The sequence below is a fragment of the Corvus moneduloides genome, chromosome 30 (genome assembly GCF_009650955.1).
Source record: "Corvus moneduloides isolate bCorMon1 chromosome 30, bCorMon1.pri, whole genome shotgun sequence".
Lineage (NCBI taxonomy): Eukaryota > Metazoa > Chordata > Aves > Passeriformes > Corvidae > Corvus > Corvus moneduloides.
The window spans coordinates 308,173-329,235 of NC_045505.1; the positions used below are offsets into that span (position 1 = coordinate 308,173).

General features: G+C 67.5%; 1 protein-coding gene across 2 annotated transcripts; it reads right to left on the reverse strand.

Annotated features, from left to right (window-relative positions):
* Positions 1-2,529: 2,529 nt before the first annotated feature.
* Positions 2,530-19,642, reverse strand: BAZ2A (bromodomain adjacent to zinc finger domain 2A). 2 transcript variants are annotated; one of them, XM_032094196.1, is made up of 29 exons: positions 19,606-19,642; positions 16,848-16,985; positions 15,780-16,343; positions 15,282-15,464; positions 14,586-14,771; positions 14,112-14,369; positions 13,959-14,019; positions 13,440-13,548; positions 13,176-13,277; positions 12,882-13,092; positions 12,731-12,792; positions 12,574-12,639; positions 12,277-12,468; positions 11,937-12,191; positions 10,791-11,005; positions 10,577-10,651; positions 10,275-10,437; positions 10,129-10,188; positions 9,912-10,047; positions 9,241-9,818; positions 8,617-8,842; positions 8,378-8,533; positions 7,713-7,876; positions 7,354-7,637; positions 6,507-6,639; positions 5,175-5,321; positions 3,799-4,025; positions 3,570-3,713; positions 2,530-2,793 (listed from the first exon to the last, which is right to left on the reverse strand). In XM_032094196.1, exons 2-29 carry the CDS (start codon positions 16,981-16,983, stop codon positions 2,625-2,627), a joined length of 5,262 nt encoding a protein of 1,753 aa, XP_031950087.1. In that variant the 5' UTR covers positions 16,984-16,985; positions 19,606-19,642; the 3' UTR covers positions 2,530-2,624. The 2 variants fall into 2 exon arrangements, with proteins under 2 accessions (XP_031950087.1, XP_031950086.1); XM_032094195.1 differs by having other exon boundaries at positions 9,241-9,821.
* Between the last annotated feature and the right edge of the window lie 1,421 nt (positions 19,643-21,063).

Here is a 21,063-nt window from a genome sequence, read left to right on the forward strand (position 1 = left end):
AAGGGTCCCCACTCCACTCCCCATCACCCAGGACCCCCCCTCAGCTCCCCCCCACACTTGGGGGTCCCCACTCCCCCCACCACCCAGACCCCTCCCCCATCTCAGGGGTCCCTAACCCCCCCCTCCCCGCAGCCCCCATCACCCAGGAACCCCCCCCCCACCCACTTGGGGGTCCTCTCAACCCCCTCCAACCCCCCCCATCAAGGCTGCTCACTCTGCCCCCATCACCCCCAGCCCCTCCCCCACCCAGGGGGTCCCCAAACGACCCCCCCACCCCAGAAGCCCTCCCCCAAAAAAGGCTCGGAGCCCCGTGTGTTTATCAAACGTGAGTTGTTTATTCTCGAACGCAACACGCGGGGGGGGGAGGGGATAAAGGGGAGGGGGGGGTCCTACAACTTTTTTGGGGAGGGGGAGGGAAGGGGGGGGAGGGGACATCAACAGGCAACAGCGAGGAGGGCGGCGGGGGAGGGGGGAGGGGAGTGGTGGGGGGGGGTGGGGGGGGCCGCCCCCCTCCTCTAAACCTTATTTAAAAACGAGATTGGTCCTAAAAATATAGAAAGAAATAAATTTAAATTCACAAAAACCTGTACAATTATCAAAAAGTCACTAAAACAACACGGCTGGTTCTAGAAAAGGCGGCGGGGGGGGGGGGGGAGAAGGGGAGGAGGGGGATTAAAGAGAGACCCCCCCCCACCCCCTCGACCCCAAACCCCTCCCCAGCCCCCCCTGAGGGGGTGGGTGCCAGCCGGGGGGTGGAGGGGGTGTTTTGGGGGGGGGGGGGGGTGTTAAATTTAGGGGGGGGGTGCAACTTTGAACTGAACAAACACGAGAACGATACGGAGACTCCCGAGAAACTTTGCCACGACGGAAAGAAAAACCACGAAAAAAGAAGATAAAAACCCCCAAAAAAAAAACAACCACCCACCCCCCCGCCAAAAAAAAAAAAAAAAACCAACAAAAAACCAAACAAACCAAAAACCTCGAAAATAAACCCAAAAAACAACCTGACGGATCCAAAACGTGACTTAAAACCCACAAAAAAAGTCCGTTTACAGCGCAGTTATTTAGATAAAATATAAATATTTATGCGTAATATAAAGTCAGTTCAAATAGACTTCAAATCACCTCTTCGTTCAAAGCAAAAAAATAAAATAAAATAAAAAGTTTCTGAGGTTTATCTGATAGAAAAAAGGCTACTTTGAGATGGGGGGGTGGGGGGAAAAGGGGGAGGGGGTGGGGCGGGGGGCTCGGCCGGACCCCCACCCCCCCGCCCAGGTAGGTGAGTTGTTTTCAGTGCTCTGTGGGGCTGGGGGAGGGGGTTGGGGGGGGGGGGTGGGGAACGCGCCGGGACCCCCCCCCCAAAAAAAGCCCCTCCGGCCGCTGAACCCCCAGAGCGAGTACCCGTAATATCCTGGCCGGGGCGGGGGGGCCGGGGAGGGGGGGGGGGTGGTCCTGGCCCCCCTCCCTGGCCACCCCCAGCATGGGGTGACCCTGGGGGGGGGGGGGGGGGGGGACCACTGGTCCAACTCAGGACCCCTCCCCACCCAGTGCAACCCCCCCGGCGGGGTTTTTTGGGGGGGGGGGGGGGGGGCAACACCCGCCTGAGGCTTCAAGTCCATGGTTGGAGGGGGGGGGGGGGGCAGGGGGCTGGACCCCCCCCTCCCCCCCCCGGGGCCTGCAGTAGCATCCCTGAGGGGTCTCAGACGGGGGCGAGGGGGTGGCCAGGACCCCCCCAAGCCCCCCCCACCCCCTCGAAAGGGTGGGGGTGGGGCGGGGAGGGGTCTCATGCCGGGGGAGGTTGGGGAGGGGGGGGCCGGGCTCTTCCTGAGAAGTGGAGGCAGGGAAAGGGGGGTGCCGGGACCCCCCCCCCCCAGCCCTCCCCAGTTTGGTCCCTGGAGCCGGGGTCCGAGGGCAGATTTGGGGGTGAGGGGGGGGGGTCCCCCTCCCCGTAAAGTGTCTGCAAGGGCGGGGGAGAGGGGGGGGTCCCGGCCAGGGTGGGGGGGTTGAGGGGGGGGCTAAGTCCACTTTACTGGCCTTTAATGCATGAGACGATGCACAGGAGTGCTCGGACATTCACTAAACTATTGCTATCGTTAAATATTCCCAAGGTGGGGAGGGGAGGGTGGCAAGAAAATGGGGAGGGGGGAGAGAGGGGGCTGTTTCTGCTCTGAATTCGAAAATGAAATTTGAAAGAAAGCAAGGAGAGAGGGGGGGGGGGAAAAAAAAAAAAAAAAACCACCTCTTTTTTTTTTTTTTTTTTTCTTTTCTTTCTCTTTTTTTTTTTCTTTTTTTGGCTTACACAGTCTGTGAGTTTGTGGTGCTGGAAAAAACGGGGTGAAGGGCAAGGGAGGTGAGGGGGGGGTCCGGGCAGGATTTTTGGGGGGGAGAGGGGGGTTGGTCCGGGCAGCGGGAAGGGGCCTCATGGAGGGAGGGAGGGGGTTTTAGGGGGGGCCCGTTCGCGCTGCCGGAGGTTTTGTTGGGTGGGGGGAGTGGGGGACAAGACCCCCCCACCCCACCCAGTGTGGGATCAGCAGGCAGCGAGAGCAGCTCCAGAGGAGGCAGTTCGTGGGGGCGTGGGGGGGACACCCCCCCAAACCCCGGGGGGACCCGCGGCCCCCCCCCGCTCACGGGTTCGGAGCGTGTTTTCCCTGATAAAATTCCTCCCACCGGCTCTGGAAGAACCGGCGCATGGCGTGGCCGGCGCGGCCCACGGCGGAGTCGTCCTCGTTGAAGGTCTGGCAGTTGTCGAACACCAAAAGGGCGTCGGCCGCGAACTCCGCCGAGCTCGAGTACCTGAGGGATGGTGTGAGGTGGGTAGGGGGCGGCCGGGACCCCCATGGGACCCCCCAGCCCCGAGAAGGAACACTGGGAGGGGAACTGATCCCCTGCCAGCCCTAAAGGGACCCCATTTCCCCCTAAAGAACCCCCATCTTCAGGAGAGACCCTGCCAGCCCTAAAGGGACCCCATTTCCCCCTAAAGAACCCCCATCTTCAGGAGAGAGCCTGCCAGCCCTAAAGGGACCCCATTTCCCCCTAAAGAACCCCCATCTTCAGGAGAGACCCTGCCAGCCCTAAAGGGACCCCATTCCCCCCTAAAGAACCCCCATCTTCAGGAAAGACCCTGCCAGCCCTAAAGGGACCCCATTCCCCCCTAAAGACCCCCCATTCATCCCCAGGAGAAACCCTGCCAGCCCTAGAGGGACCCCATTCCCAGCAGAAACCTCCATTTCCAGGAGCGACCCCATCCCTGGGCAGAAACCCTAATGGCCCCCTGAGACCCCCATCCCTGGGAAGAGACCCCAAACTTTAGAGGGATCCCTGCCAACACCAAAGAAACCCCATCCCCGATGGCTTCTGAAGGACCCACACACCCTGGAGGGACCCCCCACCCCCAGGACTGGGGTGCCAGCACTTGAGGGACCCCCAAACCGACAAGAATCATCCCTGGGAGGGACACCACCGGCCTGGGAGGGACCCCCAATCCCCATGACGGACCCCCATCCCCAAGAAGGACCCTGCCAGCCCTGGAGTGACCCCCACCCCCACGAGGGACCCCTCCCCAAGCTCACCCGCCCCGCAGCAGCCTCGTGCGCATGGTGGCGAAGTCCATGGGGTTCTTGATGATCTTGCGGTAGCCGGGCACCAGCCGGGGGTTCACGGGCTCCAGGAAGGGCCACGCGTCCTCGTGCGACTCCATCTCCATCAGGATGATCCTGGGGGGCCACGGGGGGCGAGATCAGGGGGAGCCCCAGGCGGCTGCAGCCCCCTCCCCTCCCCGCGTTGCCCGGCCCCACTCACTCGCAGAAGGTCAGGTCGCTGGGCTGGCCCCGCAGGGCCGAGCTCCTCCGGCGGGGGGGGGCCAGAGCCTCGCCGGGGCACCGGGGCACGGGCAGCCCCTCCCGGCGGCGCGGGGCCGGGCGGCGCCTTGGGCTCGGCTCCTCCTCGCCGGGGCTCCCCGCCACCGCACGGCCCCGTTTCCGCTTCTTGCCGCGCCGCGGGGAGACGGGGTCCCGGTACTGCCCTGCCTGCGGGGGTAGGGTGGGGGGAGGAAAAAGGGTCTGGTCACCCTCCGGCCACCCTGCGCATCCTCTGGCCACCCTGTGCATCCTCTGGCCACCCTGTGTCCCCCCAAAGCTGCTGCTGCTGCCTGTGCCCCCCCCCCCTCCCTGAGCCCCGAGGTGACCCCCAGGGGTCAGCGGCGTTGCTGGGAATGGGGGTCCTTCCCAGGGGTCCCTCACAGGCCATCGGGGTCTCTCTTGGGGATCAGAGTCTCTTCTGGGGATCAGGAGCCCTCACGGCAATGTAGGGGCCAGCAGGGCCCTTTCCTAGGGGTGGGGGTCTCTCAGACACCATCAGGGTCTCTCCTTTAGGGGTGGGGGTCTCTCAGACACCATCAAGGTCTCTCCTTTAGGGGTGGGGGTCTCTCAGACACCATCAGGGTCTCTCTTAGGAGTGGGGGTCTCTCAGACACCATCAGGGTCTCTCCTTTAGGGGTGGGGGTCTCTCAGACGCCATCAGGGTCTCTCCTTTAGGGGTGAGGGTCTCTCAGACACCATCAGGGTCTCTCCTTTAGGGGTGGGGGTCTCTCAGACGCCATCAGGGTCTCTCCTTTAGGGGTGAGGGTCTCTCAGACACCATCAGGGTCTCTCCTTTAGGGGTGGGGGTCTCTCAGACGCCATCAGGGTCTCTCCTTTAGGGGTGAGGGTCTCTCAGACACCATCAGGGTCTCTCCTTTAGGGGTGGGGGTCTCTCAGACACCATCAGGGTCTCTCCTTTAGGGGTGGGGGTCTCTCAGACGCCATCAGGGTCTCTCCTTTAGGGGTGGGGGTCTCTCAGACGCCATCAGGGTCTCTCCTTTAGGGGTGGGGGTCTCTCAGACACCATCAGGGTCTCTCCTGGGGACCAGGTCCGCTCCCAGAGTCCCTCTGGGGTCACCAGTGTTTCTCCCGGGATGGGGATCCCTCCCAGGGGCACGGAGGGTCCCTCACAGACCACCGGGGTCTCTCCCAAGAACGGGGCTCTCCCCTGGGGATGAGGCTCCCACGGGGGCCATCAGGATCCCTCTTGGGAACCAAAGTTTCTTCCAGAGACCAAGAACCTTTCCTGGGGATGGAGGTGGGCTCAGCAGGGTCTCGGATCACCCTGGTGGGGGTGTGGAGGCTGCCCCAACCTACCCGGGCCACGCAGACGGAGCAGAACCAGTCGCCCTCGGGCACCTCTGTCATGCGGGGCCGGTGGCAGTAGAGGTGGCAGCCGCGGTCGCAGCCGTCGCACAGCAGCAGGTGCTCGTCGTCGTCCCCTCGCCGGCAAACCAGGCAGGTCTGGGGGTGGGGGTCACGGGGAGGGGGGCTCAGAGCCGCACCGGGGATGGGTGGGTTCTATGGGGATCTATGGGGGTGCTGTGGGGCTCCAGAAGGTGCTATGGGGTTCTGCGGGGCTCTGTGGAGCTCTAGAAGGTTGGAAGGGGGGGGTCTGTGGGGTTCTGTGGGGTCCCATTGGGTTCTATGGGGCTCTAGAAGGTTCTATGGGGCGCTGTGGAGCTCCAGAAGGTTCTATGGGGTTCTGGGGGGCTCTGTGGAGCTCTAGAAGGTTGGAAGGGGGGGGTCTGTGGGGTTCTGTGGGGTCCCATTGGGTTCTATGGGGCTCTAGAAGGTTCTATGGGGCGCTGTGGAGCTCCAGAAGGTTCTATGGGGTTCTGGGGGGCTCTTTGGAGCTCTAGAAGGTTGTATGGAGGGGTCTGTGGGGTTCTGTGGGGTCCCATTGGGTTCTATGGGGCTCTAGAAGGTTCTATGGGGCGCTGTGGGGCTCCAGAAGGTTCTATGGGGTTCTGCGGGGCTCTGTGGAGCTCTAGAAGGTTGTATGGAGGGGTCTGTGGGGTTCTGTGGGGTCCCATTGGGTTCTATGGGGCTCTAGAAGGTTCTATGGGGCGCTGCGGGGCTCCAAAAGGTTCTGTGGGGCTCTGTGGGGCTGCTGTGGGGCACTGTGGGGCTCTAGAAGGTTCTATGGGGCTCTGCGGGGTCCTGTGGGGCTCTATGGGGCTCCAGAAAGTTCTGTGGGGCTCTGTGGAGTCCTAGAAGGTTCTGTAGGGCTCTATGGGGTCCTATGGGGCTCCAGAAGGTTCTATGGGGCGCTGTGGGGGTCCATGGGATCCCACTGGGTTCCATGGAGATCTAGAAGTTTCTGTGAGGGTTCAATGGGGTTCTACGGGGCTCTGTGGGGCTCCAGAAGGTTCTATGGGGCGCTGTGGGGTCCCATTGGGTTCTATGGGGGTCTATGGGGCACTGTGGGGCTCTAGAAGGTTCTATGGGGCTCTATGGGTTTCTGGAAGGGTCTGTGGGGCTGCTATGAGGCTCTGTGGGGGTTCTAGAAGGTTCTATGGGGCTCCAGAAGGTTCTATGGAGCTCCAGAAGGTTCTGGGAGGTCCTATTGGGTTCTATGGGGTTCTGTGGAGCTCTGTGGGGTTCCGTGGGGTTCCATCGCCCTCCATCTCCATCCCAGGCTCTCACCACTCTGTTCACGGACTTCTCCCAGGCGATGGATTTCTCCAGCTGGAAGATGCACAGGGACACCTGGGCCGCGCTGCGGCACCGCTCCAGCGTCTGCCGCCACGTCCGCACCCGCGGCGTGATCTCGTAGGCGCTGCGGGGACAGTGCGGGGCTCAGCCCGGGGCTCAGCCCGGCACGGAGGTCCTGCCCTGGCCCAGCCTCCCGGCTCGGTCATAGGGAACCTCCTCCACACACCCCACCAGGGTGATCCCAGAAGGGATCCCAGACCCTGCTGCCCCCCCTCAACCCCTGGGAGGAGTCCTGGTCCCTGCTCAGCCCCAAGCAGGACCCCAATGGCCCCCGTGGGACCCCCATCCCCAGGGGAGATCCCCATCCCTTGGAGAGAGCCCCATGGCCTCTGCGGGACCCCCATAGCCAGGAGAGATCCCCATTCCCAGGAAAAACTCTGATTCCCAAGAGGGACCACGATGGTCTCTGGGAGACCCTCACCTGCCAGGACAGACCCTGCTGGCCCCCCACATTCCCAGGAAGGGTCCTGATCCTCAGAGAAGACTCTCATTCCAAAAAGGACCCTGACGGACCCCCATGGGACTCCCATCCCCAGAAAAGACTCTCATCTCCAAGAAGGACCCCAAAGATCTCGGAGGGACCCCCACATCCCTGGGAGGGATCCCCATGCCGGGAAGAACACTGCTGGCCCACAAGGGGCCCTCACCCCCAGCAAGGAACCCCATCCCTGGGAAATCCTGACCTCTACTCCCAGAACAAGCCCTGCCAGCCCCCCACATTCCCGGGGGGGCTCCTGACCCAGGGAAGAGCTCGGGGAGGGGCGTGTGGGGTGCTCACATCTCGGTGGGGCCCAGGCTGAGCTCTTCGGGGCCGCTCAGCACCGCTTTCTCCACCACCACCTCGTGCAGCGGCCACAGCGGCTCCTTCAGGTAGCGGCGCTCCAGGTTCTGCTCCAGCGCCGCGAGCCGGAGCACGGCCAGGTCCAGGGGGTTGGTGAGCTCCCGGCGCAGCGGGAGCCCGTCCCGCCGGCTCCGCACCGTGATGTCCTCCAGGGGCTCCACTTTGTGCTCGCAGTAGCGCAGGTCGTCCCGCGTCGAGTCCGGGCTGGGACACGTCCAGCCCTGCGAGAGGACAGCGGGGTCAGGGTTGGTGTCACCGCGCTGCCGCCGGCGGGATCGCCCTTCCCCGGCACCCACCCGGATCTGCAGGTCGGCCATGAGGACGCGCTGCTCCAGCTCCTCCACCCACTGCAGGACGCCCAGGTCGGTCTCGTAGGCTCTGTCTGGCACTGACCACTGCGCCAGGGCTTCCTGAGACACCGTGGCGGTGGCCGACTCCGGGCGCGGGTGGAAGATGGGGTCTGGAGAGGAGAAAAGGGGGGTCAGGGAGGGGGCAATTGAGCAGTAACCCCAACCTGGGCACGGATGGAAGGTGGGGTTTGGGGTTTGGGATCAGAGCAGGGGGATGAGCAGCACCCCCCTGGCCCGGGGAGCAGGTGGAATATGGGGTCTGGGGGAGCAGAGGTGGGTCAAGGTGGGGGGACAGGCAGCAGTCACCCAACCCAGGGATGCAGAGGCAAAATGAGCTCTAGGTGGCCAGAGGGTGAGCTCAGAGAAGGGGACAGGCAGCAGCCCCCCACCCCAGTGGTGTGGGTGGAAGGTGGGGGCAACAGGGAGGGCAGAGAGTGGGCTCAGGGGGGGCAACCGGGGGCAGCCCCCCTGCCCCAGGACATGGGTGCAAGGTGAGGTCCGGGGGGTAAAGGATGGGCTCAGGGAGGGAACAGGCAGCAGCCCTCCCATGCCAGGCGGAAGGTGAGTCTGGGGGGCAGGGGCTGAGCTCTGGGGGGGCCGGGCAGACTCACCGGTGGTGCTCCGGAGGCAAACCTCGCGCAGGAACTCCTTGTGCTTGGTGAGGTGCTTGTGCAGGGCCTTCTCCCGGATGCCGCGCGGGTGCAGCGCCCGCGCCACGGCCTCCAGCTCCTCGGGGTCCCGCAGCCACCACCACCCGCTCTGCATCTCTGCAAGGCAGCGCCAACAGCTCAGCCCCGTGCCGGGGCACCGGCACTGCCGCCGCGGGGGTCCTGGGGGTCCCGGCTCTCACCGGCGGGCACCGGCTGCTCCGTCAGCTGCGTCAGGTACTTCTGCTCCATCTGCTTGAAGAATTTGGTGGGGGGTCTCCCTCGGCGCTTGGGTTGTCCCGGCACATCCTGGAGCTTTTCCAGGCTGCCCCGGCTGCGGGGGCAAGCGCCGTGGGCCCTGGGGCCGGCGTGCACCGGCGTGGAGGCGAGCAGGGGAGCCGTGGGGTCGTCTGCGGGGAGGCCGTTCAGCTGGGGGGACAGGGGGAAGGTCAGAGAAGCCAAACGTGAAATTATAAAACATTCTGCTCTGGAAAGGACCCATGAGGACCACCACACCCACATCCTCAGTGCGCAGTTCTGCAGCTCCCCCTAAGCCTGCAGCTCCCAACCCCGCAGCCCCCCAGTCCTGCAGCACCCCTAATCCTACAGCCTCCAACCCCGCAGCCCCCCACCCCTGGAGGTGTTTCCCTTCTCACCAGCCCGTCGAGGGCAGCAGGACTGAGCTCCCTGTGCCATCCCCCACCCCTGGGGTGCCCAAGAAGAGGATCCCACCCCACTCCCTGCAGCCCCCCAGGGAGAATCCACCCCCCCCATACGACCCCCCAGGCCGTGGTGCAAGTGCTGGGCGCAGCCCCCCCACCCCATACCTGCCGTGCTGAGCCCTTGGGGGGCTCCCCCCAGCTCTGGCTGCGGGGGGCTGCGGGGGCTCGCGGCGAGGGCTCGGCTGAGGAGGTAGCGAGAGGGGCTCGGTCGTCGCAGGGTGTGCGGGGCAGCAGGTTGAACCAGGGCCCCCGCTTTGCCACGGCCTCCGGGGCACTCTCCTCCTCCTCCTCCTCCTCTTCCTCCTCCATGGGGTCCGAAGGGGCCTCGGGAGGCAGCAGCCCCGTGTCCCCCTTGCCAGGGCTGCTGGCCGGGGTGAGGACGGAGTCCTTGAGCAGGGACGACTGGGTCTGGCTCAGCCAGGACAGGAAGGCAGACTGGCTGAGGTCGTGCTGGCTCTGCCCCAGCGGCTCCGGCTCCTCCAGGACCCCGTTGACCGGGGCAGGGCAGGGTCCGCAGTGCTGCGCCAGCTCCTCTTTGCTCTTCCGGGGCCGCCCGCGGGCGCGCGAGGCCGAGGCCGGGCAGCTCGTCCGGCTGGCAACGGGCACGGCCGCCGGCTCCTCCTTCACTGGGGACACGTGTGGGGACACCTTCTCCTCCGGGGGCTCCTGAGCCACTGCCTCAGCTGCTGTGACAAGAGGAGACGGATGAGGAGGTGAGATGTGGGGTCCTCTCCCAGCTGGGACAAACCCCCATAAAAAGCCCCTTTCCCGCTCACCCTCCGCGCCCTCCACGAAGATTCCTCCCAGGTGGGGCAAGACCCAATAGCGCCGCCGGAACCGGTCCTGGCCCAGGGATGCCGCGCGCAGGGTCTGCGAGGAATGGAGCAGCTTCTTGCGGAAGAACATCTGCCTCTGTGGGGAGAGTGGGGGGCGGTGAGGGGGCTGCAGCCCCCCAGGCAGGGCTGAACCCCCGGCCCTCCAGCACCCGCTCACCTTGGCCAGCTTCTCGATCTGCCGCTCCAGCTCCGGCACGCTGGACGCAGACGTGTCGGCCTGGGGAAGGGATGGTCAGTCAGGGAAGAGACCCCTCGAGGTGGCACTCCCATCTCCACCCCCCGGCAAAGCCCGGAGCACCCCACCTCCTCCTCCCGGCGGGATTTGCGCCCCTGGGTCTCCTCCTCCTCCTCCATCTCCAGCCCCGCGTCCTCCGTCAGGCGCGAGCTGCGCCGGCGCCGGCCTTCCTCCAGTCCCGTGATCTCCGACTCGGGCCGGCCCGTTTTCTTGGCCAGGGCGACCTTCAGCCTGCCGGGACACAGGTGGAGGTGTTGGGCACCTGTCCCCCTGCCCACCCCACACCCCCTGAGGCACCTGGTCAGCCCCCGAGCGCCGGGGGCAGAGGGGAAGGCCCTGAGGCCGCAAGTGGAGCCCCTTCCCCACCAACCTGCGGAGTCGGCCCTCGATGATCCACTTGTTCTTCCTGTAGTTGGACATGTTCTCCAAGGTCTTGTCGATCTCACTGCAGGAACACAGAATGGGGGTGGCTGCAGTGGGCAGCTCCGGGAGGGGAGCAGGATCCCCTGCAGGATCCAGGGGAGCAGGATCCGCTCCAGCATCCAAGACTGGAGGATTTTCATGCCCCCCCTCCCCAGCCCCACCTGATGATGAGGGCGCTGCTGTTGAGCTCGTTGACCAGGAAGACCAGGATGGCAGCTTTGCGCTCGGGGGGCAGCGCCTGGAAGGGTTTGGTGTGCAGCCCCTCGCACAGCTCCGCGCCCGCCCCGTGCGCCGTCAGGAAGCAGCGCAGCACCTCGGACACGGTGTCACGGTTCAGGCTGATCTCCGATACTTTCTCCCCCAAGATCTTCAGGGACTGGGCAGAGCAGAGGGAGAGGTTTGCGGAGTCCCCTCCTTGCCCCCGGTGGGGGTTTGCCAGGAGGGGGTTCCTGCCCAGAGGTGGTCCAGGGGTTTTCTGGGTGCTCCCACCATGAGGACAGATGTGGGGACAACCCCAAAATTTTGCTGCTGGAGGTCAGGACAGGGCTGGACACGGGGAAAGGGTGCAGGGAGAGCAGCACATCCCAAATCTCTGTCTTGAGTTTTGCAGGCACTGACAGCCCCAGCCAAGGGAGGGAGGAAAAAGAGAGGAGAAAAAAAAGGGGGGGGGGTGAAGGTGGCGAAAAGAGAAGAGAAAGAAAGGGAAGGGAAAGAAAGGAAAGTGAAAGCAGAGTTAAAAGGGAAAGAGAAGGCAGAAAAAAAAGGTGGTGGGAAGAAAATGGGAGAAAAAGAAAGGAGAAAGGGGCAAAAGGAAACGGAAAATGGGGGGAAGAAAGGAGGGGGAAAAGAAAAGGGAAGGTGGAAAAGGAAAGAAAGTTGAAAAAGGAAAGAAAGTTGAAAAAGGAAACGGGAGAGAAGGAGGAAATGGAAAGGGAAGGAAGAAAAAGTAAAGTGGGGGAAGAAAGAGGAGGGAAAAAAAGGGATGGGGAAAATTGAAAAGGGAGGGGACAAACGAAAAGGAGAAAAAGGAAAGGGAAAGGTAAGAGAGAGAAAGGAAAAGGGAAGGCAGAAAAGTAAGGGAAGGGGAAAAGCAAAGGGAAGAGAGGAAAAGGGGTGAAAGGAAAGGGAAGGGGCCCGTCTGACCTGGTGGGGAGGGTCTCACCCAACGGGGGGGGTCCCATCAGGCGGGGAAGGGGGTCTCACCCAACGGGGGGGGTCTCACCAGGCAGGGAAGGGGGTCTCACCTAAGGGGGGGGGTCTCACCAGGCGGGGAAGGGGGTCTCACCCAACAAGGGGAAGGGTCTCACCTGGCAGTAGGGCGGCAGCCCGGGGTCGCAGAGCGCTGCCTGCAGCAGCCGCACCAGCAGGTCCTGCAGCTGCCCTGCGCCGGGGGCCACCCCCAGCAGCCCCTCCTGCAGCGCGCCCAGCGTGGGCACGTCCCGCACCGGCTCCAGCCCCAGCACCTTCCCGTAGCTCTGCAGGAACTCCACCACCGTCAGGCAGTCGGAGAAGGCGCGGCTGGGCAGGACGAGCCCCGGGATGCGGGAGAAGGCTGGAAGGGGCTGTGGATCAGGGAGAAGAAGGGTGGGTCATGCTCAGCTGGCGGCTCCCAGGGGTGACCTTTCCGAGCCCCCTGGTATAGCCCACCTGGTGGTCTCCCAGGCACATGTCCTCGGTGGGCTTTTTCATCTCCTCCAGGATCAGCTGCTGCCGCTGCCGCTCCTCCAGGCGCCGCTGGGCCAGCAGCCCCTTGTCCGCCTTCCGAGCCCCCTTGCCCTTCTTCTCTTTGGGCCGGGCCTTGTCCTTGCCCTTCTCTGGCTTCCCCTTCTTCTCCTTTGCCTGGGACAGAGCCCAGATGTGTGGAGAGAAAAGGTGAGGGGGGAAAATCCATCTCCATCTTTCATCTCCTCCCTCTCCCCAGCCTCCTCATGCCCGTGGTCTCACCTTGGATTTCTTCTTGGCCTCCCTGGCCCTGGGGGCTTTGGCCTCCTGCTTCTGCTTGTTCTTGGCCTGAGGGGAGGACAAGACCTGCTCAGGGACTCCCTGCACCAGGGAAACCCCCACGCCACACCCAAGCAGCCCCTGAACCCCGTGCCCCCACCTTCCGCCTCATTTTCTTCTTGATCTTGCTCATTTTCAACTTGTCCTCGTCGCTGAGCACCTCTGGGGGGGAGCACAGAGGGAGGGTGGAGTTGAAGCAGGCACCGGGATCCCACCGGGGCCCGGCTGTGAGGGGCTGGGCAGGGGGGTACCTTGTGCTTCCAGCCTCTTCAGCAGCCGCGCGTCCGTCTTGCTCAGCAAATCCACCATCCTGACCTTGGGCGGGCGGCCCCGGCCCCGTTTGGCGGCCGGAGGCTCCTTGGGCTTGGCCTTCTCGGCGTTGCGGGGCCGGCCACGCTTGCCCGTGATGGCCTGGATGCGCCCGGGGATCTCCTCGGGGCTCAGCTTCACCCACTGCACACCCTGTGGGGCACGAGTCGGGGTCACCCCCCTGCACAGCGCGGGGTTGGGGGAGAACAGGGGGGCTCAGACGCCCCCAGACCCACCTCTGGCGTGTCTCGCTCCTCGTAGAAGTCTCCCACGGGCATGCGGGGGCTGAAGCTGAAGTGCTCGCGCCGGACATCCTGCACCATGTTCCTGCTCAGGTACTGGGGACGGGGAGGAGGAGGAGGAAGGCTGTGAGGGGGGATCAGCGCTCCGGGCTCGCCGCAGCCTCCATCAGCTGCAGTCGGGAGCTTTGTGGGGCTGTGGTGGACCAGGACCCCCCTCCCCCGGGTCAGTCCCCACCCCGCTGTCCCCAGGGGCGGTACCTTGATCACCTCCGGGAACTGCTTCATCCTCTTCCCGCAGGGGCCGTAGTACCAGGTCTCGCCCTGCCAGCGATGGTTCCCCTTCTTGATCCGAACCTCCCGCCTCCACCTGGGCACGGCAGCGTCAGCCGGGGCCGTGGGGCAGGATGGGGAGGGGGCGGGGGAGAGGATGGGGGCGGGATGAGGAGGGGCTGTGGGGCGGGAGGGGGCGGGGACGGGGCCGGACTGGGGAGGGGACGGGGCTGTGGAGCAGGACGGCCCGAGGGGAACAGTGTCGGGGACAAGATGAGGAGGGGATGGCGTCGGGGACAGAGCAGTGGGAGGGGTTGGGAATGGGGGCGGGATGGGAAGGGGGTGGGGATGGGGACAGAAGCAGGATGGGAAGGGGGCAGTGTCAGGGGCAGGAGGGGGATGGTTTCAGGAGCGGGATGGTGGCGAGGGGACAGTAGTTTTGGAGGCAGGATGAGGAGGGGGCCAGAGCTGTGGGGCAGGACGGCGGGAGGGGGACACCCCACGTACCCGTGCTGCAGCGGGAAGCGCACCTCCTCCTGCGTGGCGATGCGCCGGCGAGGGACATCACCTGCGGGGAGGGGACAGATGGAACGATGGGCTGGCGGGCAGGGGGCACCAGGGGGGTCACCCTGGGGGGAAGGGGGCAGGTCCCGGCCATACCTGCCCCCGAGGCACTCAGCGGGGCCGTCTCCTCGCTCTCTCCCTCTCCTTCTGGCACGGCCGAAGTCTCCGGGCAGCTGTCGGCAGCCTCTTCCTCCTCCTCCTCTTCTTCCCCCTCCTCCTCCTCCTCCTCCTCTTCCTCCTCCTCCTCCTCTGCGGACGGGGCCGGAGACTCCGGCTCCAGCGGAGGGTCGAGCTCCAGGGAGCCCGACTCCCGCAGCCCCGCGTGGTCGCCGCTGTTCAGCTCGACGCTGTCGCCTGCGGAGCCAAGGTCAGGGACGTCACCGGACACGTCACGGGGCTGGCGTCCCCTCCCTGCGCTGCCCGGGGGCCTCGCTGGTGCCACAGGGACCCCCGGGGGGCTCACACGGCTCGTCCCTCGCGGGGTCCCCACAAGGAGGGGGAGCGAGGCCGGTGGGGTGACCCCCCTCTCCAGTGTGGGGGGACACCGGCCGGTCCCGGGGCCGCACGTACCGTGCAGGGCGGGCGGCGAGCTGGGGCCATCGAGCAGCGGGGCGGGCGAGGAGCTGGCGGGCAGCAGGCTGAAGGGGCCGGCGTGGAGCGGGGGGCTGGCGGTCAGGTCGGGGGGCTCCTCCAGGGAGGACTTGTCGCCCACCAGCTGCGAGTCGTCCATCGTGTACAGGTCGCCGGTGCCGGGGTCTGGGGAGGGGGGTGAGCACCAGCGCTGGGGACACACGGACCCAACATCTCCGCTCCGGGGGAGGGGAGGTGGTGGGGGGGGGGGGGGTGTGGAGTGGTCGAAAAGGCTCCGGCAGCAGAGGGGTTAAACGGGTTTGGGGGCCCCCCCTCCAGCCCCAGCCCCGCCTCCTCCTCTGGGAAGCGGAGGAGCCCAAAATGGCCGTGGCGATGTTCAGCAGCGCGGAAGTTCAGGCGCTGAGGAACCGCCTCGTCACGGAGCTGGGAAGGCCGGGAAGGAAGGAAGGCCGGGAGGGAAGGCCGGGAGCGCCGCGCGGGAGGGACGCGGGCCCGCCCCTGCCCCCGGAGCAGGCCACGGACTCCTCCATCGCCTCCTCCGTGGCCACATCCCCACACGGGGACGGACGGAGGCTGGCGCAGCTTCCCGGGCATCGCGGCCACGGAATGGTTGTGCCGCCCCCGCCTCCTCCCGCGTCCTGCCCGCCACAGCCCCGACACCCAACGCCCCCCTACCTCTGGCCAGGGACTCGAAGGGCTCCAGGGGGTCCTCGCTGAGGATGTGGGTGTCCTCCAGCCGCGGGGCGATGGGGGACGCGTCCCCCAGGCAGCCGCGGTCCCTGGGCGCCAGGACGGGCCCCTCCGGCCCCAGCGACCCCGCGCCGGCGGCAGCTCCGTTGTAGCTGCAGATCTTCAGGTCTGAGGGGAACAATCGACCGAAAAGAGACCCTGAGACGTGGCAGTGAGAGAGCCGGGGGATCCCCACTGCTGTTCCCCAGCCCTCCGTGGCACCGGGCGCTGACACCCCGGGCTGTGCCCGGCCTGGTTTTACGAGATCCCAGCCCCTACTCCAAGCTGTGACTGGCCAAACCCCATCCAGGACACTGGGCAGGGGGGTCAGAGCAGCTGGGATTCCCCAAGGAATACAATGGCCAACTCGACCAGGACCCAGCACCCGCCTGCCAGGGCTCCAGCGCCGCATGCAGAGCTCTGCCAGCCGTCCCGGGCTCCTACCTGGCTGTGCCTCCTCCAGCTCCTGGCTGCCCACCAGCCCACCCCCGTTCTCCGCGATGGTGGTGGGCATCTCTTTGGCTGCGCCGTCAGCGTCTCCCTGGCCGGGGTCCGGCTCGTCCGGAGCCAGCGGGAAGGGCTGCGTGTCCGAGCTCAGGATGGGCGAGGACTGACCCGCCGCGTAGAAGCCATCAGGCCCGTTCTGCATCAGCTCGAAGCTCTGGTCGTGGAAGGAGTCGTAGAGCTCCTGCGAGTCGAAGTTCAGCCCCATGGGCCCGGCGGTGCCGTTGCCCCAGAACTCCTGCCCGGCCGCCCGCAGGTTGGTGCCGTGCCCCGGCGATGCCGGCCGGGACCCTCCGGCCACGCCGTTGAGGGGGAACTGTCCGAGGGCGGGCGGGCCCCCATCCTTGAGGCCGCCGGCGGGCGCGTAGGGTGCGTAGTCCCACAGGCAGTCGTAGGCGCGGAGGGGCTGGGCCCCGGCAGGCACGGAGCCGGGCGAGAACGTCCCTGAAGTACCGGGGTGCGATACAGTAGAGAAGCCATTGACATTCATGCCCCCGTTCAGACCTGCGAGGGAGCAGAGGCACGGCCAGGTCAGTGCCGCGGGGTCTCTCCAGCACTGGCAGTGGGTTTGAGGATGGATCAATGACCAGGCCGGGCAGCGGCCAAAGCCCTGCTCGTGCCCCTCCCGTGCCTGGGCAGAAGCGGCGGGGGAGCTGCACGGTCCCCATTTACCAAACCGGCTCTGCCACGGGCTCCACTGGCACCAGGCCGAGCGCCGCAGGACGCCGGGGATTAGCCGAGCGCTTGGCAGGGCTGTGCCGGATCAGCTGACCAGCCAAATCCACGCACGGCCCCTGTGCCGGCACGCCTGCTTTTCTAGGCCAAGGCGGCAGCGGGGACGCGCAGACCCCGGCCCTGGCCCCACGCGCTGCGGCTGCCGCTGGCCACGGCCCCTCCATCCCTGAGGGTCCTCTGTCCCTGCAGCCCCTCCATCCCTGTGCCCGCTCTGGCACCACGGCCAGCCCATCCCTGCAGCCCCTCCATCCCTGTCCCCGTGGGGTCACTTACTTTTCCCTTGCAGCGGGAAGCTGAGCGGGGAGCTGTGGGTGAAGGGGGAGTCCCCTGAGGCAGGCGTGGGTTTCGGTCCTGAGGCAGCGGGTGCAGAGGAAAGGCCAGTGAAGTTAAAATGGTTGTTTGTTTCCATTTCTGCACAGGGGAGAAGATGCAAGATGCGCCTGGGTCAGTCACTGGCATGGACTGGGGCTGCCAGTGTGGTGACCACCCACCACTGACCCTCCGTCCCCTCTCCCTGCAGTCCCCGGCCCGGAACTCGAGGAGGGTGAGGAGTGACAGAGAAGCCCCCCGGGACTGAGATGCCACCTGTGCTGCGCTCTGGCCCAGACCCAGCCGCCCCAGCTGGACGAGTTGCCACCTGCTTGAGCACAGCCTGTCACCGGCGTCCCCTGGGACGGCCATCGCCAAGGTCTGATCACCGTGTGCCACCACCCTGGGGTGAGACCGTGGGGGCTCCTGGCCAAGGACCCACATGGACCCCCTCCCCCCCCAAAAGCAACTCTGTGACCCCGTAACCCCACATAACCCAGCACTCCTGGCACAGGAATGACCCTGTGGTGACAGACAGTATCCCCACCATCCCCCCCAAGGCAGAGGGGACCCCACACCCCATGCCCCAGGCACAGCTCCAGGGTTTGGGGCTGGACCCGTGCTGGGAGCAAGCAGGAGCTGGAGCCCCAGCGCTGGCTCGGGCAGGAGCCTGGTGACCTTCATCCCCCAGGAACCCCAAACACTCCCTCAAACCCGAGGCCACAAGGAGGGCTCCCGGTGGGTCCAGCCCTGGGACAGGACCCTGAGGGTCCTGGCACGGGGGAGCCGAGGCTTTGAAAGCCCAGCAGATTGAGGTCGGAGCTCCAGTGCTGGTGGGGACCCACAGGGACACCCCCCGGAGCTGACATCGCTGGCAACTCCCAGTCGTGCCACGCTTGCCAAACCTGCCACTGGCCAAGGCGGCACCGACCTCTCTAGAAGGGCCAAGGCTGCCGTGCTTGACACTTCAGCAGCGGCTGGTGGCACAGCCCGTGTCGAAACCCAGATTTCATCACACCCTCGCCCGCCTCAGCTGGTGCCCTGGCAGGGGCCGGAGGGGCCACTGAGCCTGGCCAGGGCCACCAGTGATTCATCCACCGGAGAAACCCGTATGGGCAGTGACGCAGCTGCCACACGCGCGTGGCTCCCGGACATCCCAGGATGGACCCGCAGCCACCGCCCCCGAGCCATGAGCCGGCCTCTGCCCTGACCCAGCTGGGACCCCTGGGTGTGGGGACACCGGCAGCAGCGGGGCTGGATAAGGAAAAGCCTTTCCCGTCCCACCCCGTGTGGGATGTGCCGGCTGGGAACGCGCTGCCGGCTTTGGAGGTCAGAGGAGGCGGCCGAGGGTCGTGCCAGCACCGGGCAGGTGGCGGCTGTGGGTTGCAGACTGAGGTAGACTGGGATGGTGTGGGAACGTGCCAGTGTGAGGAGGGGGCCGGGAGAAAATAAAAGGCAGGAAGGTGAGAATGTAACCCTTGCTCCGGGGACACCCCAGGCCCTGCGGAGGCCAGAGCCGCCCTTGGCATCGCTGGGAGCTCAGCCCGTGCCAGGTGCATTGTGGACAGCGGCCACCCACGGCCACCCATCACCTCCCACCCGCGCCGGGGCTCACCCCCCCGCTCCGATGCACCGAGTGTGGAGCCGAAACTGGGCCACGGCGCGAAACCGGAGCCGGGCGAGGTGAGGAGGGCAAGGGGCAGGAGCCTGGGGATGGCGGCACTGCGGCGACCTCGGTGACGGTGCGGGACAAGGCGGGCGCTGAGCCCGGGGCTGACCCCGGCTTCTGTTACACCGGGCACGGCCAGCGTGGCAGCGACGCTCGCCTGGGTGTCAAACCCGGTGGCAGCGGCACCCGCTGGCCCCTGGGATCCCCGCGGGGACACTGTGGCCAGCACTGTCCCCGGGAGCCGAGCTGGGGGGGACAGAGCTCCAGGCTGGGGGGGCTGTCGGTGCCGCGCAGCCAGTGCCGTTCCCCGGGCACAGAGCTCGGCCCCCCCGGTTCTGCGGCCCCCCCGGCCCGGTGGCACCGGGAGGCCCCGGGAGCGTGACGCGACCTGATTAAAAAGGACGTTTCAAAAACAACGAGACGCAACAACCGGCTGCCATTTCCCGGCCACTTCCTGCGGGGACGGACACACGGGGAGACACGGGACCGGTCCCCCCCCCCCGCCTCGCAGCGCCGCACCCGGCGGGGACCCCCCGGTTCCTGCGGCAAGGACACCCCCAGCCCCCTCTCGCGGACCCCCGCCGGATCTCGGGGGATGGAGGGGCTCGGTGTCCGCCCTCCTTCCCCCCCCGGCGCCGCAGGGGGGTCCCGGTCCCGGAGAGTGCGGCGCGGGGGGGGGTGACACGGACGGGCGGTGCGGGAGGGGAGGGGGCTCCCCTCGACCTCCGGGACGGGGCTGCGGGAGAACCGCACCGGCCACCGGGGACGGGACTCGGGCTCCCCGCGGGTCCGGGCCCTTAGCAGCTGCACCGGGAGGGGAGCGGGGGGGTCGCCGAGGGCCGGTAACGGAGAAGGAGGGGGGGGTCACGCCGTGGAACCGGGATGCGCAGGGGGAAGCAGGGGGAGAGGACGGCGTCTCACCGAGGTCAGGAAAGGGGAGCGGGGAGCCGCCGCCGGGCCCAAACCGCCCCAACCGACCCTCCCACCCCCCCGCCCGGGCCGTTAACGGCCCGTTACCGCCCACCCCCCCCCTCCTCCGCCGTGACCCCGCACCTGGCAGGCGGCGGCGCGGGCCCGGCTCAGGCGGCGCGGGGCGGGGGGCGGCTCGGCATGGCGCGGCCCTTCCGCCGCACCGGGCCGGGCCGGGGCCCCTCCGCTCCGATCCGCTCCGGTACCGGGCCGGGCCGCGGAGCCGAACCCGCGGCCGCGGCAGGAAGCGCCTCGCGCCGCCGGGCGGTCCCGGGACCGCCCCCGTCCCGTCCCGGCCGCCCCCCCCCCCCCCCCGCACGTCACGGCGGCCGCAGTGGCGTCACCGGGAGCGGCGCCGCCGTGGCGTCACCGGGGGCGGGCGCGCGCCCACGTGGGAGGGGGATCCCCGCCCCCGGCGGGGTCAGGGCGGGGGGAATCCCCACGCGGGGACGCCCCCCCACCCCTGGCTCCGGGACCCCCCCGGCTCCCCCCGGGGCTCCCCCACCCCGCACCGGGACCCCCCGGGAACGTTCCCCCCACTCCTCCCCCCTGCGCTTTCTCCTTCGTTCTCCCCTCGCTCCCCGCAGCCCCGGCTCGACCCCCCCGGAACGGCGGCGCACCGGGACCGGGACCCCGCCGGACACCGGAGCTCCTCGGTTCGGCCGCGGGGACACCGGCCCCCCCCAGCTCCCCTCGGCCCCCGGGATCCCCGGTGACGTCACGCAGCACCGGCCGGGCCGCGCTGCGCAGGGCCCGGGGGCGACACCGGCTCCGGGGGCGGCGGGGGGAGAAGGGGGTCCCGGTGCGGGGGGGCTGTCCCGGTGCGGCCGCAGTGGAAGGGGGGGTGGCTCCCTTCCCGGTGCGGGGCAGCGGAGCCCCGTGCGGGGGTTCCCCGCCTGGTGGGGGCTCCCGGGGGGTTGGGGAGGTCCCGGTACAGAGCCGGGGGTCCCGGTGCAGCTGGCCCGGTCTCAGGGGGTTCCGGTACAGATCCGGGGGTCCCTGTACAGCCATCCCAGCCCCGTGGGGGTCCCGGTGGGTCCCGGTATTCCCGTCCCCCGGTCCCGTCCTGCGCGGTGCGTACCTGGGGGGGGGGGGGGCGGCGGGGGCGGCCCGCACCAGGCCCGGTGCCCGCCCGGCCCGGTGCGCTGCGGTGCCGGTGCCGGTGGCGGAGCCGGGCGGGGCGCAGGTGCTCCCGGCCCCGCGTGATGTCAGCGACCGCCACCGCCCCCTCCGCCACCGGGGCCGCGCCGCCATTTAAAGGGACCGCCGCCCTCCGTGGGGTGGGGGGGGATGGCGGGGGACACTCCCCCACCGGGGCGGCGCCGCGGGACCCCCGGCTGCCGCCCCCGCGGGGACACCCCCCGGGACCCCGCTCCTCCGTGGGGTTGAGCAGAGCCCGGCACCGGGGGGGTCACCGGCGGAGCAGTGGGGGGGGGGGTGGGGGGGGTGGGGAGTTGGGGGTGGTCCTGGGACCCTCGGGGCGGGCGTTCCCCAGCCCCGCACTGGGCGAGGTCGGGCCGGGGCGGCCCCCCGGGACCCCGT